The sequence below is a fragment of the Eubalaena glacialis genome, chromosome 3, assembly GCF_028564815.1.
Source record: "Eubalaena glacialis isolate mEubGla1 chromosome 3, mEubGla1.1.hap2.+ XY, whole genome shotgun sequence".
Classification (NCBI taxonomy): domain Eukaryota; kingdom Metazoa; phylum Chordata; class Mammalia; order Artiodactyla; family Balaenidae; genus Eubalaena; species Eubalaena glacialis.
Window position 1 is genome coordinate 80,834,995 of NC_083718.1, and position 18,410 is coordinate 80,853,404.

Sequence of the window (18,410 nt, forward strand, 5' to 3'; positions counted from 1 at the left end):
ACATGTGCAGGGGCCATTCCCCTAGATGCCTGCATGTTCCGTGTACTGAGCGAACGGCATCCCCTCCCGTCCCCCGCAGGATTCTCTGTTGCTGCTGTCCTCACCTCTTCTTTCCCCGCAGTGGAGGGCCTGAAAGACCTGCTGGTGGGGCCTGGAGTGGAGCTGCTCTTGACACCCCGGGAACCAGCCCTGTCCGTGGAACCGGACAGCGGTGGTAACACGAGTCCTGGAGTCACTGCCAGTGAGTGCCAGGGCAGGGGACCAAGGTAGCACGTGGGAGGGGTTAAAGAGAATGGGGTGGTACCAGGGACTGAGTGGTATCGGGGTGCTGGGGAAGTGGTTCGGCCCATCCTTTTCCCCTTCTCAACAGATGGTGAGGCCAGAACCTTCAATGGCTCCATTGAGCTCTGCAGAGCTGACTCAGACTCCAGCCAGAAGGTGGGTTTCAGGAGGTGTCAGGACTTGGCTAGAGAGAGGGAAAGGGACAGCTGCCCTATAGATCCTTGACTCAGAGCTATCAGGGACAGGCACCAGGGACTTGTGTGTCTGCTGATTCCCCATCCTTGCCCGTTTCTGCAGGATCGAAATGGAAATCAGCTGAGATCTCCCCAGGAGGTGAGATGGGAATGTGATGATATAGGAGACTGAAGGAGGGGTACTCTCATCTGAGAAATTAGAGCCCAGTTTGGAGTTGGGAGGGGGAGTGTACACCTCAAAGTACTTGCAGTCTTATTGTCCCACGCCCACACTTATTCAACTTCTGGGCAGTTCTCCCATCCTGAAGCTTGGACTCTGTTCCCACCCTCTCCTCTGTCCTCAGGAAGCGTTGCAGCGATTGGTCAATCTCTATGGACTTCTACATGGCCTACAGGTCAGTGAGGCAAGGGCTAGAATGGGAAGGGGAGGAGCCAGACCCGAGCTGCCCATTTAGGTGGGACAGAATCATCCTAACAGGCCTTTCTAAGCCTTCCCGATTCGAGCTCTCCAGGAATCATGACCTGGGCCCTGGGGAGTGAGGGTGAGGGGTAGAAGAAACGGGGTCCTGATACACCCCTCCGTCTCCATTCCACCCACAGGCGGCTGTGGCCCAGCAGGACACTTTGATGGAAGCCCGGTTCCCTGAGGGCCCCGAGCGGCGGGAGAAGCTGACCCGAGCCAACTCCCGGGATGGGGAGGCTGGCAGAGCCGGGGCTGCCCCTGTGGCTCCTGAAAAGCAGGCTACGGAACTGGCATTGCTGCAGCGGCAACACACGCTGCTGCAGGAGGAGCTACGGCGCTGCCGACGCCTCGGCGAAGAGCGGGCGACAGAGGCTGGCAGCCTGGAAGCCCGGCTCCGAGAGAGCGAGCAGGCCCGCGCCCTGCTGGAGCGGGAGGCCGAAGAGGCTCGCAGGCAGCTGGCCGCCTTGGGCCACACGGATCCACTCCCAGCTGAAGCCCCCTGGGCCCGGCGGCCTCTGGATCCGAGGCGGCGTAGCCTCCCTGCAGGCGATGCCCTGTACTTGAGTTTCACCCCCCCACAGGTAAGGAAGCTTGAAGTAGTGAAATGACATCAGGGTGGACATCAGGGTCCATGAGAACCAGAAAGGAATTGGAGATTTGAGGCCAAATGACATCAGGCATCAGACTTGAAGGGTATAGGATACTGATGGGAGGACTGAACAGTTGCGATGGGTATGGAAAGAAATCAGTCAGTGGTAGAGGTGCTGAGAGTTGAGTCTTCACACTGCTCACTCCCTGGCCTCCTGCTTTTCTGGCCTGCTGTCCACAGCCCAGCCGAGGCCACGACCGCCTGGATTTGCCTGTGACTATTCGCTCCGTCCATCGACCCTTTGAGGATCGAGAGAGGCAGGAGCTGGGCAGCCCCGATGAGCGGCTGCAAGATAGCAGTGACCCCGACACCGGCAGCGAGGAGGAAGGTAGCAGCCGTCTGTCTCCGCCCCATAGTCCACGAGGTGAGATCCTGGTGGAGACATGGAATGGAAATGGGATGTAACCTGGGTACAGACCCTTGGGCTGTGGTTTCCAAATGGAGCCTGCATCCTAAAGCACGGGAACATTTAGGATGGTCCTTAACCAACCACTGAGGTCTACAGTAACTCTTGGGAGGGGCACAGAGCACTTCCTGTTTTGCCTCCTGGTAGACGGGAAGTGGAACTCTAGGAAGCAAAGAATGTAGGGGCCTCTGCTCCAGTAAGTCCATGATTCCCAACCTTTTCAAGCAGAAGTAGATTTTCAAAGTAAAAAAATTTCAAAGCCCTCCAAGTTCTTATAGTTGGTTCAGGAAATACAAAATAACCCAAAGCTACTGTGACTTCAGGTAATACTAATCTTAACATATTTTGTATTTTATTAATCAAATTGTGTCTCCATATACTTACCAAGTACCTAGGTGTGGATACCTTACTTTGTTGACAGAGGTTTTCCCCTCACTCAAGGATTACAGACCTCTGCCCTCCCTCACAGCTCTCTGAGCTCCTCAGCCCACAGACGGGGAGGCGTCAGTGTAGGGGTTCAGTTGATCACGGGAGCATCTGTTCACTCACTAACTTTGCCCCGTCCTCCTTCAGACTTCACCCGAATGCAGGACATCCCAGAAGAGACTGAGAGCCGCGACGGGGAGCCTGTAGCTTCAGAGAGCTAAGGGGGCCCCTCCCCCCACCCCGTGTCCCCCTGAAGAACATTACTGAGGGAGGCAAACCTGGGGACTCCAATCTGCCAATGACGAGGGAACATTTGAAAGAACTGCTGATTGTCCTTGCCAGCTCTTGGGATCCTTGGACACAGGGGGCCATTTAGGAAGCTGGGGGTATTAGGCCACAGTGCCCCCTGGTGGCATCCAGAAGCTACACTGCAGATGCCAATTTTTCATGCCTTCTTCCCTCTACTTTAGGAAAATTTATTTATTTATTGTTTATTAGTTATGGAGGGAGAGGGGAGATTTAGAGGACCAGGGACATGGGAACCAAGCCATAGGGATCAGGGGGCCTTGTCCTTTAACACTACTGGGGTTTATTCAGGCTTAACTGTGCAGCTGCTGGGTTCTAGCCCTGACACCCCTCCTGAGCAACACCCATCTTTGAGGAGAGGCTGCAGCCATAAGACCCTACTGCCCCTTCAGGAAGGGCTGTGGTCAGGGCCATGTCCCTCTCCCCTTCCCCTCAACCTCTTACTGCTGTTCCCCCTTCTCTCTGTCTTCTATGGAAACCCCAGGGAGATAACCTGGCTTCCTAGAGTTGATGGAACACAGGTTGAGGTGGCCATAATGGTTTGTTGGGGGGTGAGGGGAAAAACTCACAGGGACCAGAATGTTTTTTTGTTGTTGTTGTTTTCTTTTTTGTACCAAAGCCAACTGCACGTGTTTTATATTTTTAAGAGAAGATTGTAGGCAATTAGAAATCGCAGCCTTCTATCTCTACATCTCGGAAGAACTTGAGGGATGGGGGGAACAATGACTTCTCCACTCATCTATAGTACTGGGGGACGCATTTTGACCTCTTCCCCAGCCATTTGGAAAAACAGTTCTTGGGTGAGTTGGGAAATCTCTACAAACCCTGACCTCATCCCCCACCTCAGCAACCATGACCTGAAACCTCTGCGTGAATTTGGGGGATTTTTCAATGGACCTCCCCCCGCCAACCCCAGTGCCTGCCAGCCCCAGCCAGTTTTCTGCAAATTTGATTGTTTAAAAAAAAAAAAAAAGAAAAAAAAAAAAGAAAAAGGGAAAAAAAAGATAAAACGGGGAAAATTAAAGTCCTGGAACCCCAGGAAGTACTGTCTGTTAATGTCTGCCAGTTCTGAGGGTGCTGGTGAGGGGGAGAGCCAGGCAATGACGTGTGTTCCTCCAAAAGGAGCCTCTTCCTCTCCCAGGAAGGGTGACTGCCTCCCTGAAGACAGGGGGCGCTAACAAAAGAAACTGCTGCCAACCTTGTTTTGTTGTCATCTTTGACGCTCACAAATACAAGGATAATAATGAAGGGGCACTTAGGTTCCAGTGGCTGTTGGAGGTTCCAACATTAAAAAACTTGTTTTCATCTCATTTGCATGCCATGCTCAGGAATTGCATCAGCCTCTTGCCCCCTTCCCTCCCTTTCAGCACAGTTCCTGTTAGCCTCTCCCCAGAGTCATTCATTTTCAGGTTCAGCCCTCACTCTGCCCTTGTTCTTCGCAGTGCCAGAGCCCTGGTTTAACCTTTTAAAGACGGTTCCCCTCCTAGGAGCTGCTCATTTGCTCTTTGCCATTTTGAGAGGCAGTGAGAGATTAAGTAGGTTTCAGTTCTTGTTTTTGGTTAATTTTTTGCTTCCTGTTTCTGGTTAATACCCTGCTCGGGGGCTGTAGGGGGAGGGGTGAGAGAGTCTAGAGTTGTATAAATGCTGGCATAGTGCACAGACCTCTGTTGGAGCCCATGGGGTAAGATGGGAAGGATGGGGCCCATGACCTCAGCTAGAAAGAGGAATTGAAATCACCTGGGGTGGGGGGCAGGCTTGGGGGTGCAGCCAGCACCCTCCACTCCTGTAATTCTCATCCATCAGCATCTGGCCTTGACAAGGTGCTTTCTCATCCATAATGGAATCTGTGAGGTAGGAATTGTTCTCATTTCATAGACAGGGAAACCTGGGTGCAGAGGGTTGCCAGCCCAGCAGAGGAGCCAGGAAAGGGCCAGCCCTCCTAGCTGCAGTCCTCCACTTCCCCTCCTCGGCTACTCTGCCAAAAAACACCAGAGCTCCAAAGTTTCCAACACGATGGCCCATGGCTCAGCAGCTGTCTGCCACGTCAGCGGGAAGCAGCTGGGACCCAAAGCTGTAAAGGCAGAGCAGGGGGATGTTAGCATCCAAAGACCACCAGGAAAGGGAATGCAGGCTCCTCCAGCGTTCTTACAGATCCAGTGAAGGATGCTGGTCAGGAGGGTAACGGAAACCTGGGGACGCAGAGCCCAGAGCGTGGGTTCCGAGAATCCCACAGCTCACAGGAGAGCTGCTCTGTCCCTCCTGCCGCCCCTGGACTGAAACTCCCTCCTCATCCTTGATCCCAAAACAAGACACACATTTCTCTGACATGGTAGTTCCTCTGAGATTAGTCCCTCTCTCACATCTTTCCCATTCTGTCCGTTGTCCCCTCTCTATTTCCATTTTTGGAAACTCAGTCTTACTCTCTGTCTACCCTGTTGGCAGTTTCACAGCCCTCTGGCTTGAGCTCCAGGGAGCCAGGACCCAGCTTCTTGCCACAGCAATGCCTCCTTTCCATTGCACCCTCCCCTTCCTCTCCTATCCCAAAGGGTGGGTCTGCATGCATTCATTCACCTCTGACTTGGACCTGTTTAAACTTTGTCAATATTTACCTCCGGGTCCCATAAAGCCCATAAAGCAGCGATGCCCCCAGAGGAGCCAATATCTGGAGCCCCAGCAGGGCCATCAGAGGAGCTGCAGGGGGTGGGAAGAGGGGCACTTGAGTGGTGGAGGATTTTCCATCCTGAATTGGCTGGGAATAGATGTGGATTTTGGAACCGTTTAAACATTATCAAACAAAGGAAATTAAACATCAAGAGGCTAATTAAATCTCTTTAGCATTTGCTTAATATGGTGTGAATTAGGCGGCTCTTTAGAGCCTATTCTGTTCAGCAACTGGATGGAGCTGGTGCAGGCGGTGCCCCCTCCAGAGGGGGCTCCACTCAGGAGGTGCCGTGCCCAGCTGGGTTCAAGACATGTCAGACCTTGGGGTGGGGCAATGGCAGTGGGAGCTGCACCCCATTTTCCCTCTGCCACCTCCCTCCTTCCCAGGGGCTGCCCCCCCCCGAAAGTCCCTTCTGATGGCTAGCATTTATCATTGCTGGGTATCTATGGATACAGAAACCAAAGGGGAACCCCCTGCCCTGGAGTGCACACCTTCAAGAGGGGCCTGAGGGGCCAACCCCTCACTCAGTTCCTTATGTAAAACTTTCATTTCACTCCAGAGCATGTAAAAATTCCAGACAAGACCTTTATGGCTCCTTGTCCCTGTCTCCCAGTTGCCCCCTTATTTCTTCCTTTTTTCTTCTCTCTGTCTCCATTTTACATGGGGTGTAAGAATAACAGCTAAAACTCTATTTCAGGCACTGTTAAATCCTTAACAGCCCATTTTAAATTGAGAAAACAGGTACAGAGAAGTAAAGTAACTTACCGAGGTCCCTCAGCTGGTTAGTGTCAGACCTAGGATGTGAATCCAGGTGTTCTGACACCCGATTTGATGCTCTGAGCTAAGCCCTTGGGGGAGGAGGAAGACTAGCACCTGTTCCGTGGTTCCCACTCCTCTAGCTGCACATTCAGCCTCCTCTTCTCCCAACCCCCTTCCGCATCTCTTGCCTCCCTATGCCCCACCCACATCCTCAGCTTGTCCTTATCTTCACTTCTCCCTCCAAATCCTGATTTAAGGAGAGACACATGGGTACTCCCAGCCAGCAACAGGGGTTTGCACTCCAGGCTTGGCTGGAGCTAGGGATCCAGCAAGACCCCACACACAGCAGGGAGAACTACAGCTTTTGCAGCTGAGGTGTCTGTGGGCACCAAGTTTCTGTAGACACTAATGAGATGGTAAGAAGGTAGAGGTGGCCAGAGGAGAAGGGCATATTTGGCCCCAGCACCAGAGAAGGACAAGGGTACACCCCATTTGAGGTGAGGGAGGGAGGGTGGAGGGGCTAGAGGGAGATAGGCACTGACCTATGACCCAATTAGTCTAGAACCCTTAGGGAAATTTTCCTGGGAATTCTCACAGAAGGCAGAAATGGGGCAAAGAATCCTTTGGGCCACCTTGACCTGGAGGTGGAACTGAGATGAAAGGTGCAGACACTTTGTGGATGCTCCAGAGGTTTATTCTCAGATCCTCATCATTCCCATCTCCACGTGGAGACTTCCACTTGGTCATACCCAGCCCTGACCTGGGTCCCAGCCTCCCTGTTCCCCCATAGCCAGAGTTGGGGATCAAAGGTCAGACTTTCCCTGAGGGTGTTGCATCGTGGCAGAGAGGCCAACCTCTCTCTCCCTAGGATGCGTGGATCCCCACAAAGAGGAGGGGGTTTACCTTGCCCCCTTCACCCAGGTGTCCCTTTGTCCAGGTTGGTAAGCCTGGTAGAAGGGCCACCCTCCCAAGGGGTGCTCTTCATCCACCGCCTGCCCACCTCCTTTAGGGCCACCTGTTCTACCCAGCCCCGGCCCTGGGGTCACAGCCTTGCTCACAGATCCCTGAAGGTGTCTGCCAGGGCCCGCCGGGGCTCCCGCCTTAGGAAGCAGTACAGCATGGGGTTGAGGCAGCTGTTGCTGTGTGCCAGGCAGGTGGTGATGGGGAAGACATAGGTATGGATGGTGTAGAAAGTGCTGTCCCAGAGCACCAGGTCAGACTTCACCAGGACACCCCAAAGAGGGACCACGCGGTTGGGGAACCAGCAGAGGAAGAAGGAGGCCAGAAGGATGTGGATGGAGCGGGCCACGACCCTGCTGTCCTGCCGTTGCTGTTGCTGCCACCGCAGGAAGGCCAGCAACAGCAGGTAGCTGGTGGTGATGATGCCCAGCGGCACCATAAAGGCCAGGACCACCCTCTGCAGCTGGTAGGCCCCTAGCCAATACCTGCTGGGGAAGCGCAGCAGGCACAGACGCACGCCAGTCACCTCGCCCTTGGCCCCAAAGACAGCCGTGGGCACTGTCACCAGGGCAGCTGCCACCCACACAGCCAGGTTGGCCACACGGGCCCAGAAGAGCAAGAGGTGGGTGCCGGGTCCTGCAGCCATGGCCACCACCCAGTATCAGGCAACACTCAGCGCCGTGGTGAGGAAGATGCTGGCGTAGATGTTGAGGACGGTGGCTGTCAGGACCATCTTGCAGAGGGCACCTCCGAAGGGCCAGTGGAAGTCCAGTGCCAACTCGGCTGCCTAGAAGGGGAGAGTGAGTGCCAGCCCCAGGTCTGCCAAAGCTAGTTTAAAGACAAAAGCGTCAGAAGGTGGGCAGGGGGCTCGCCGAGCGCAGTTACCCAGAACCCAGAGCACAGCCAAATTTCCCAGCAAGCCGATGGCCCCCACGAGCCCATAGGCCAGGGCAACCCTCAGGGCTAGGAATCCAACAGGCATCATAGCTTCATCAGCACTCAGCACACTGCCTCCAGAGGTGTTGACCCAGAAAGCAGGCGGGGGCACAGAGGTGTTGGGCGTGGGCATCGCAGGGCATCAGACGTCGGTGGTGCTGGGCAGAGGGGCCAGGGGTGCCTGCCAGACTGGCAGGGGCCACCTAAGGCTCTCAGCAGGATGGTGTAGATCTGAGCGCTTCTCTGCTTCTCTCGGGGCCTCTGGCTGCCTGGAGGCCCAGCCCACGTCCACACCTCAGGGGGCGGGCGGTGGAGGGACTACCTGCCTCTTCTCTGTTGGTCTTGGTGGTGGGTGGGGCAGAGTGAGAGAGAACCTGAACATTGGGATAAATGTGTTTGTGTTTGTGTAGAGCTCTATGCAGAAGAGGGTGGGGGGAGGGAGAATGATCCCACAATGCAGGGCAGCCCCAAGCTTCCACTCCAGGGAGAGGGCCACAGATACCCCATCTCAGGGATGACAGGAACCAAACTGGAGCCCCCTCTAATCCTAACAGTGTTCAGGGGCCCCCTTCTCTGCAGAAAATGCTCCCTTGGAGCCAGGGGGAAGGGGCTTGGGAGGGAGCATGGAGGCAGGGAATCAGAATAGGTATTTGAGAGAGAAAGAGCAGAAGTTTTGGAGTCCCAGATCTGCGCCTCACTCGCTGTGTGACTTTACTCCCCTGAGCCTCAGTTTCCTAGCTTAAATTTTTCGGGTAAAAGTCTCTGCTTTACGGGATTGGTGTAGTAAAATGAGATAACACATGAAAAAGCACTTTATACATTGCTATTTGCATGAGTGATGACTATTTCAAAGGAAAAGTTGGGGGTGTTTGTGGCACAAGGGAGCAAGGTACCGAGCAGCTATTATCACCATGCCCAGGGAACAGTGCCAACTAAAACACAGGTTGGAATTCATTGCAGCATCAAGTGACTTTGAGGCTAAGGGCAGGGAGGAAAAGGGGAGAGGAAGTCACAGCTTCCTGCTCCCTCCCTACTGGGAACACAGCCTACGAGGACCTGAGCAGGCCTGGGGCATGCCCTCAGTTCTCTTCTTGCTAAGAAGTCCTGTAACCTCTACCACTCCCACTGCCATTTCACCCTTTCCTACTCTAATCTGTGGAGACAGAGGTCAGTGGTACCCCTACTCTCTCCTCCAACCCCCAAACCCCCTTTCAGAGCTGTGGATTCTGAGATATACCCTTACCACACCTCATCCTGTCTCCCCATGATCTCAGTCCTAAATGGAAAAAGTGCATCATTGGGTCCTCCCCTTTTGTGCCCGTATCCTTATCCTTTGCAGAATTTGCAGTGATGGGGGAAAATAGAAGACGTGGGGTGAGGGGCAGGGTGTAGATAAAAGAATGAGGCTTTTTCAAAATATTCAGCACCTTCCTGTCCTCTGCTAGCTAACTAAGATGTTTGACGTTCAGTTCCCTTGAGTGCTAGGGGAGGAGAGGGGGCCCTTTCAGGATAATCAACAATGGGTTTGATGAACCCTATAGGAGAGACCCAGGGGTGAAAGAGATTCAGACTGGATGCCAGGATGTTTGGGTCCTTCAGCAAGGGATGGGTGTGAAGGGGGTGGCCGAAGGGGAGTGCCCAGCCCAAGTTCAGGTGAGCCCCAGGGGCTACCTCCTGGCCTCAGGGACTGCTCCTGTGTGACTTGTGCCAATCACTCCCTCTCTCAGGGCCATGTTTACTCTTCCACCCATCCGGTATCACCTTGTCCATCTGGCAGCCACGATGTCTTTTAATGCACTGGACCTATTGTCTCTTGGCTTGGAAAACAGGAGCTGGGTCAGAATTTCAGGGTTCTGCTTTCCATTTGAAATATCCGGTCCTCTGATCATTTTTTTTTTTACCTTTATTCTTTTCTAATCTAAATCCTTTCCCTTGGTCTGAGACTATCAACACTCCTTTGTGGTTATGTAGAGAGGTGGTGCCGCCAACTGACCAACTTTAAGAACTTCACTTTGGGCCCCTTCATTTTAGTATTTTGTTAGTTTGTTCCTTGGTTCATCCATTCATTCACTAATGACAGCATTTCTTGAACACTTACTATGTGCCAGGCACTGTGCTAGATGCTGGGGAGATGAAAACGTAATATGGTCCCTATCCTCATAAAATATAATAAGCTTTTTGAAATGGGTGGGCTTTTCAGATCATCTAGTTCAGTTTCTCATTTTATAGGGCGTGAAAGTGACTTGTCCAAGGCCACAGGGGAAGTAGTGGCAGAGTGAGTATTTGAGATAAAAGTCTTCTGACTCCTAGAATCTAGCTCTTTCCAGTACATCACAAAACCCTTTGGGCATTTCTTTCCACCTCTAACCTCTTCCCCTTCCGGAGTGCCAGAAGTGCCAAACCCTGCCCTTGGGAAGCGCCAAAGGAAAGAGCAGCAGGATATGGACAGAAGGATAGCGACAACTCTGCTTTCCATGGTCTCTTCCCCCACAACTGCTGGAGGAAGAGGAGGCACTGGACCCAACAGAAATGCTTTTGCCATCTCTCACGTTCATATTACCCTCTAGAGCCATACTTTTCCAGCCCCATTTTCTATCTCAGAATCCAAGGACCTGTAGTGGTAGATTACAGTGTCTCCCTTTCATAAAAGGGACTTCCAACATCTGGGCCTTCCCCTCAGTCACCTGAATACCCTCCCCTCCCTCGTCCACATGTCTTTTCAGCCCCACATCCCTGTCCTGCACTCCAAAGCCTAGGCAAAGAGGAATTGGGGGAGGTAGCAGAAGAGACTGAGTTATCCCTCCACAGAGCATAAAGAGAAGGGATCTTGGCATTTGTATTTATGACAGTGGAGACTGAGACTAGCTGCTTGGAGGACTACAAGTGGCAGGAGGAGGGGACCTGCGCCTAACCCAGATCTCTAACCTCACATCAACCCAATCAGCCACCACCTCTACTACTTCATGTGTCTGTCAAGAGCTACTGGAGAAAATCCTCCAGTCTTGGTTAAGGGGCATGGGCAGCTTCAGTGCTAAAGGGCAACTTCTGAATCAATCTCTGTCTCTCTCAACTTTATATTTTGGAAGAGCTTTATATTTACAGAAAAATTGCAAAGGCAGTGAGAGTGATCCATCTCTTTTATTTTCCACATTAAGATGAAGCTGCCAGAGCATCAAAAATAAAAAATCTTAGAGATAAATCTGACAAGAGATGTACCAATACTTGTACACTGGAAACTACAAATCACTGCTGAGAGAAATTTAGAAGATCTTAATAAATGGAGAGGTATACTGTGTTCATGAGTTTGAAGACTCAATAATAAGATGTCAGTTGCCCTCATAATGGGTCTGTAGATTCAATGCAATCCTAGTCAAAATTCTAGCAGCCTTTTTAAAAGAAATTGACAAGCTGATTCTAAAATTCATGTGGAAGTGCAAATAGCCAAACGATTTTGTAAAATAGCCAGAACAATTAAGTAAAAAGATTATAAAGTTGGAGTACTCATGTATCCAATTCCAAGCCTTTAAAGCTACGGTAGTCAAGACAGTGTGGTATTAGCAAAAGGATAGACATATAAATCAGTGGAATTGAGAGTCTTGAAATAGGCCCACATATTTACAGTCAACTGATTTTCCACAAAGGTGCAAAGGCAATTTACTAAAGAACACATAGTCTTTTCAACAAATGATTCTGTAACAACTGAACGCCCACATTAAAAAAAAAAACAGCGTGCATGAGAGAACTTCAGTCCCTACCTCGCACCATGCACAAAAATTAACTCAAAATGGATCATAGATCTAAATGTAAAACCTAAAACTCCAAAACTTCTAAAGGAAAACAAAGGAGAAATTTTTTATGACCTTGGGTTAGGCAAAAATTTCTTAGATACAACATCAAAAGCACAATCTGTAACAGCAAAAAATTGATAATTGGGCTTCATTGAAATTAAGAATTTCTTTTTTTTTTAGCTTATTTTTAATTGAAGTATAGTTGGTTTACAATGTTGTGTTAGTTTCTGGTGTACAGCAAAGTGATTCAGATATATATAACATCTTAATGGAAAACCCTGAACTTTCTGGCCAACCATACACACACACACACACACACACAGGGTATATACGCATATATACACATATGTATGTATTCTTTTTCATACTCTTTTCCATTATGGTTTATTACAGGATATTGAATATGGTTCCCTGTGCCATACAGTAGGACCTTGTTGTTTATCCATTCTATATATAATAGTTTGTATCTGCTAATCCCAAACTCCAAATCCATCCCTCCCCATCCCCACTCCCCCTCAGTAACCACAAGCCTAGAATTTCTGCTCTTTGAAAAACACTGTTAAGAGAATGAAAAGATATGCCACAGACTAAGAGAAAATATTTGCAGATCATAGATCTTATAAAGAACTTGTATCTGGACTTCCCTGGCGGTCCGGTGGTTAACACTCCGTGCTTCCATTGCAGGAGGCATGGGTTCGATCCTCGTCACGGAAGATCCCACACGCTGCTTGGTGTAGCCAAAACAAACAAACAAACAACAAAAAAAAAAACTTGCATCTAGAATATCTAAGGAATTCTCACAATTCAATAATAAGAAAACAACCTTATTTTGTAAAAGGAGTAAAGGATTTGAACAGATAGTTCATCAAAGAAGACATACGGATAGCAAATAAACACATGAGAAGATGCTCAACATCATTAGCCTCTAGGGAAATGCAAAGTACAACCACAGAGAGATAATACTACATTCCTATTAGAATGTCTAAAAAAAAAAACTGACCATACCAAGAGTTGGTGAGGAAGTAGGGTACCAAAACTTTCATACATTGCTGATGGGAATAAAAAATTATATGATCACTTTGTAAAACAATTTGACATTTTCTTAAAAAGTTAAACATAACTCCATATGTCCTAGTCTTTCTACTCCTAGGCATTTACACAAGAGAAATGAAAGTACACATTCACGTAAAGACTTGTACACCAGTGTTCATAGCAACTTTATTTGAAGTAGCTTAAAATGGGAAACAACTCAAATGGATAACTTAATTTTCTATCAACAAGTGAATGGAGGAATAAATTGTGGTATATTCATACAATGGAATGGTACTCAACAATTAAAAGGAATGGATTACTGCTATATGCAACAGCAAGCATGGAGGAAAGAGCCCTGATGGCTGCCAGGCCATGGTTGTCCCTTCCCGTTTGCCTCACTGAAGCATCTGTTCCTCCTCCATCTGTTCAACATTCCAGGTCCATCTACAGTGCAGCCAAGTCCTGCCTGCCCCAGCCTCCAATCCTAGCAGTGTGCCCCTCTGAAACAGGACAGCCTCATTGCTGACTCCATTTGCTCTGGGCCAGGTTCACTCTAGAGTGCCCCACACTGGGCATCCCAGGCTGTGGCTCTGAGCATCCTAGCCTTTCTGTCTTCTAAGGCCCCCTACATGAACGGTAGGTTTCCATTTCAGATGTCAGGTATTCACCTTCCTGAGAAAGGAATGGGACAGATGCGTCCCCACACACATAGATGAGCAGAGGCTCTTTCCGGGGCCACTGTTCTAAAACCAAACAGAGTTTAAGTCTTCGGTAATGGACACTGCTAGTCAATTTCTTGGTGGGATACCCTGCTATACTCTATACTAACATTGGTATCTGACTACAACTTACAGTTTCCAGCCTCAGAATGAGGCTTCGGCAATGCATGAAAATCTTTTTACATGTCCCTGATCAGCTTGATCTTTCATATATTCATCCAAAATGCATTTCCTGGGCATCTGGTAAGTGACAGGCACCATGCAGCCCTGGGATACACACAGATGATTAAGACATAGCTCCTGCCCTCAAAGAGCTCACTCTTAGTAAAGGCAACATAAACAATACTTGTAAATACAGCATGGAAGGTACTATACTAAAGATTTAATAGAGAGTTCCAAGGTACTACAACGGAAGAGGTGTTTAGCTTTACCTGGGATAGTCACAGAGATGAGTTTTGTACTAAGCCTTGAAATATCAGTAGATGCTTGTCCAGGGAAAGGGCATTTCAGGTGATGGGAACAGTATGATCAAAGACATGGAGGTATGCAACTGCATGCAGAATCTGGGGAAATGCAAGTGTTTCAGCATGGTTGGCACAATAGTGTGTGTACCAAGGAAAAGACCAGGAAAGATGGGTGGAGGAGGCAATAATGAGGTTATGGAGGACCTTAGGCCAGGCAGAGAAGCTTGGATTTTATCCTGTAGAATAAGAAGCCACTAAAAGCTTTTAATCTAAACAGTGAAAGAATCAGATTTATTTTTTTAAATTATCTATCTATTGACAATGTGAAAGACCATTCAAGGAGGTTGAGAATGGTAGGAGAAGAAATATCAATTAGGAGGCTTTTGTCAACAGGGGCTGGGATAGTTAGGAAGTAGAGGAGGGAAGAAATATGGATTATGTTTAGGAAATAGAATCAAGTGACTGGGGATGTAAAGTGACTAAGAGCAGGGAGGAATTAAGAATGACCACCAGTGTATAAGCTTGGGGAATTAAGTACATGGAGGGTACATGAATGGGTGGCTGGATCGATGTATAGCAGATGTACAGCATTGGCATTAGAAAATACAGGAGGAAAAGGAGGTTGAAAAATTTGTGAACATTTGGGTATAGTGATCCAATATGCAGTTGACTACATGGTCTGGAAAGAGACCTGGTCTTGAAGATCTAGACTTAGAAGGTTTCAGTGGAAAGTTGTTATGGGTAAGCTCATAGAAGGAAAGGTCCAGTAGCTTTGTGACCATGTTGGTTGCTTTCATAGCATCCATGTCCCCCTCTTCCTTTCTAAAGAACCTAATTCTGTTCCAGTATCCATTCCTCCCCTAATTCTGTTCCGGTATCCATTCCTCAAGAGCCCAGATGACTTGGAGAAAGCTAACTCCATCTCCAGCTCTAGGAGTGGATCCTGATTAGCTTAAGCCCATCACAATGTAACCATCCTCTTGACAGTAATTGGTTCAAGAGTCGAGGATTAAGCCAATCAACACGTGACATTATCCTGGTAAGTGTTATTAGTCCACAGGTTGGTCCAATCAGACTGAACTGGGGGAAGGATTTTTATTCTAGGAGTGGCAGAGAGGATTTCTTTCTCTTGCTGGACCTAAACATAGAAACACGTGCCCCAGTTGGTGTTGGCCATCATCTTGTCAGCATGAAGGAAGCCAGTCTAAGGACAAAGCCTTCCCATGGAGGCAGGCAGAGCAGAGAAGCTGAGCGTACACCATCTATGGACTTGTAGCTATGAGAGAGAATACATTTATTATTGTTCAAGACATGTTGAGTTAGGTTTTCTGTTATTTGTTATGAGAAGCACCCTGATTCAAGCAGAAGGGAATGCTAGATAGATCAGTAAATAGTATTTTTTATGGCAGAAGGAACCAGAAATGTTCACTAAATTTATTGCTTACTACAGTAAGAGAGAGACATGTTAGTCAGACATTATCTCTATGGGCAGAGCAGACTGTAAATCTTCTAGCTACAGGATTTGGGGAAGCTGGAGTTCAGGAACTGGTGGATTTTCAGAGGTATAACTAGATAGATATCATCCATAGAACATGATTACTCTTATGAGACTGCTGTTGATTGGTTGAAGATTGTCTGACTTTGAGAAATGAGGGGCTGACACTGGACGGTGTTCACTAAGGTGAGTTGTTCATTGATTCAACAGATTTAAAATAGGTTCTGATGGCTACAGAATAATCAAATCAGTTTTTCTTTGAGCTTGTGGGAATTTTTTTAATTCCCAGGAAGAAGTATTCCTCTTCCTGTCCAAGAGCAATCTCTATATCTGTTCTTAAACCCTTCTCTTTCCAGATCCCGCTCCATCAGTCATTCTCTTCCTCTTGGGTTTTCTACAGTTCCTCTTTTATTGCAAGGAACAGAAACCCCCTTGAGTTACTTCTAGTGCTGAAACCTGTATCTAAGGACAGGTTGATGTTTATTATACCAGAGTCCTTCAAAAATCCTCACCGTTTTGCCTACCTAACCCTGCCTTCTCTTTCCTATCTTCACTGCAGCGGGTGGGCATATTGGCATGAACGAGTAGAGCCAAGAATGCATTTTTAGAGTCTCAGTAGATCTGAGTGGATTCAGGTGAGATAATGGGAAGACAATACAGTACAGCCCTCGGGAAGCAAGTTTTATTCCTTTTGCTTTTCATTTGGTTCCTGTTTCTGCTTCTCTCAGCGCACCTGCTCCAGTCTCCTGCTTCTCTTTGCAGACTAGCTCCATCTTACACCTTTTAGAAAATAAGCACCCAGGCATCTGATGTACATTACTAGAGGAAAACACAATTACAAAAAATTTCTTAATTAAAAGGGAGAAAATACAATGTATCCTCCAGCATATCAGCACCATATATTGGTCAAATCCTCAGAGTTATTTTACATCCCTCAGCTCAGCACACCAGCGTTGTAGGGCAAGCATTCCATTGATACTGTAGGGGTGGGTGACAGTGTGTTTGAGGACATGAGTGAATTCCCAGCACCAGTTTGCTGACTCACATCCTTAGATGTGGAGGGAGTTCCTTAGTCAAAACATTTGATTACATCATTTTTGCTTATTGGGAAGTTTTCCTTTCACCGCTGATCTTTAAATTTATTTATTTATTTAATTTTGGCTGTGTTGGGTCTTCGTTTCTGTGTGAGGGCTTTCTCCAGTTCCGGCGAGCGGGGGCCACTCTTCATCGCGGTGCGCGGGCCTCTCACTGCCGTGGCCTCTCCCATTGCGGAGTACAGGCTCCAGACGCGCAGGCTCAGTAGTTGTGGCTCACGGGCCCAGTTGCTCCGCGGCATGTGGGATCTTCCCAGACCAGGGCTCGAACCCATGTCCCCTGCATTGGCAGGCAGATTCTCAACCAGTGCGCCACCAGGGAAGCCCCTGGATGATTTTTAAATGACTAAAATTAACTCAAGAAAAGTAAGAATTCTGAACAGATGAATAACCACATAAGAAATGTGAAAGATTTTCAAATATCTATCATTAAAAAGCTTCCAGATCCAGATGATTTTGTAAGCAAGTTCAGTTCCACCTTCAAAAAAAAAAAAAAAAATCTAAGTTATTCAAAGTATTTTAGAGCATAGGAAAAAAAAATGAAAGGGCTGCCAACTAGTTTTTCAAAGCTGGAATAAATCTACAACTTGATTTTTTAAAGTACCAAGACGTCACCTATGAACACAGATGCAAAACTCAAAAACAGAATAGCTGTTACGGGTTCGGGACACACTACCACAAAATTTGACAACTTGGCACACTGAATATTTTCAGCTGAAGGACTTTGAGAAACAACAGGTGTAGGAAGGGCTTTCTGAACTTCCCCTGAAGCAGGTCATCAGACCCTCATGTGAGAGGTGCCCTCCCTATACCCAGAGGAAAGGAGCATCCTTATTTCCAAAATGGAAGGACACTAACAAGAATCTGAACAAACAGGCTTTTCTAAGTTTCCCCCAAATTACCATTGTTAGCTCACATCCCTTTCTGTCCTTTCATATTTTTTCCATGACTTTCCACTCTAAATTAAACCTAGTATAAAAACTCTCAGGTTGGACTTCCTGGTGGCACAGTGGTTAAGAATCCGCCTGCCAATGCAGGGCACACGGATTCAATCCCTGGTCCCGGAAGATCCCACATGCCGCGGAGCAACTAAGCCCGTGCGCCACAACTACTGAGCCTGCCCTCTAGAACCCACAAGCCACAACTACTGAAGCCCGCACGCTTAGAGCCCGTGCTCTGCAGCAAGAGAAGCCACGGCAATGAGAAGCCCGCGCACCGCAACAAAGAGTAGCCCCCGCTCGCCACAACTAGAGAAAGCCCACTCACAGCAACGAAGACCCAACGGAGCCAAAAATAACTAAATTAAAAAAAAAAAAAAACCAACTCTCAGGTTTAACCATTTCTTTGGATCTTCATCTCCTTATGAAGCCTCCAGTGTTACATAAAACTTATACTGTGTTAAATAAATTTGTATTCTCTTCTCTTGTTAATCTGTGTTTTGTTACAGAGACTCAGCCAAGAACCAAAAAGGGTAGGAGGAAAAAGCTACTCTTCCTCGCCTACATAAGCAAATCAAATTCAGCAGGTCAAGAAGGGTTTATTCCAAAATGGAGGGAGAGTTCAATCTTAGGAAATGTAGCATCAGAGCTGTTTACAATATGCATTAAAGAAAAAACTAACCTACCAAAAACAGATTTGCTAAATCTTAACACTCATTCTTTTTTTTTTTTTTTGGCTGCGTTGCTGCACGCGGGCTTTCTCTAGTTGTGGCGAGCGGGGGCTACTGTTCATTGTGGTGCGCGGGCTCATTGCGGTGGCTTCTCTTGTTGCGGAGC

The 18,410-nt window shown here is 48.3% G+C and overlaps 2 protein-coding genes across 6 annotated transcripts in view; one reads left to right on the top strand and one right to left on the bottom strand.

Moving 5' to 3' along the window:
• Window positions 1-4,036, top strand: part of ARHGEF2 (Rho/Rac guanine nucleotide exchange factor 2) — a 40,848-nt gene extending 36,812 nt beyond the window's left edge. For all 5 annotated transcript variants that reach the window (XM_061183315.1, XM_061183316.1, XM_061183319.1 and 2 more), the window contains 7 exons: window positions 122-241; window positions 371-438; window positions 580-615; window positions 821-871; window positions 1,077-1,520; window positions 1,769-1,952; window positions 2,568-4,036. In XM_061183315.1, coding sequence (XP_061039298.1) covers window positions 122-241; window positions 371-438; window positions 580-615; window positions 821-871; window positions 1,077-1,520; window positions 1,769-1,952; window positions 2,568-2,641 — 977 coding nt within the window. In that variant the 3' untranslated portion in view covers window positions 2,642-4,036. The remainder of the gene's footprint in view (window positions 1-121; window positions 242-370; window positions 439-579; window positions 616-820; window positions 872-1,076; window positions 1,521-1,768; window positions 1,953-2,567) is intronic.
• Window positions 4,037-7,060: 3,024 nt separating this feature from the next.
• Window positions 7,061-8,176, bottom strand: RXFP4 (relaxin family peptide/INSL5 receptor 4). Its single transcript, XM_061185909.1, is given in 1 exon segment — window positions 7,061-8,176. A coding segment is annotated over 1 exon segment (1,116 nt).
• Window positions 8,177-18,410: the final 10,234 nt, after the last annotated feature.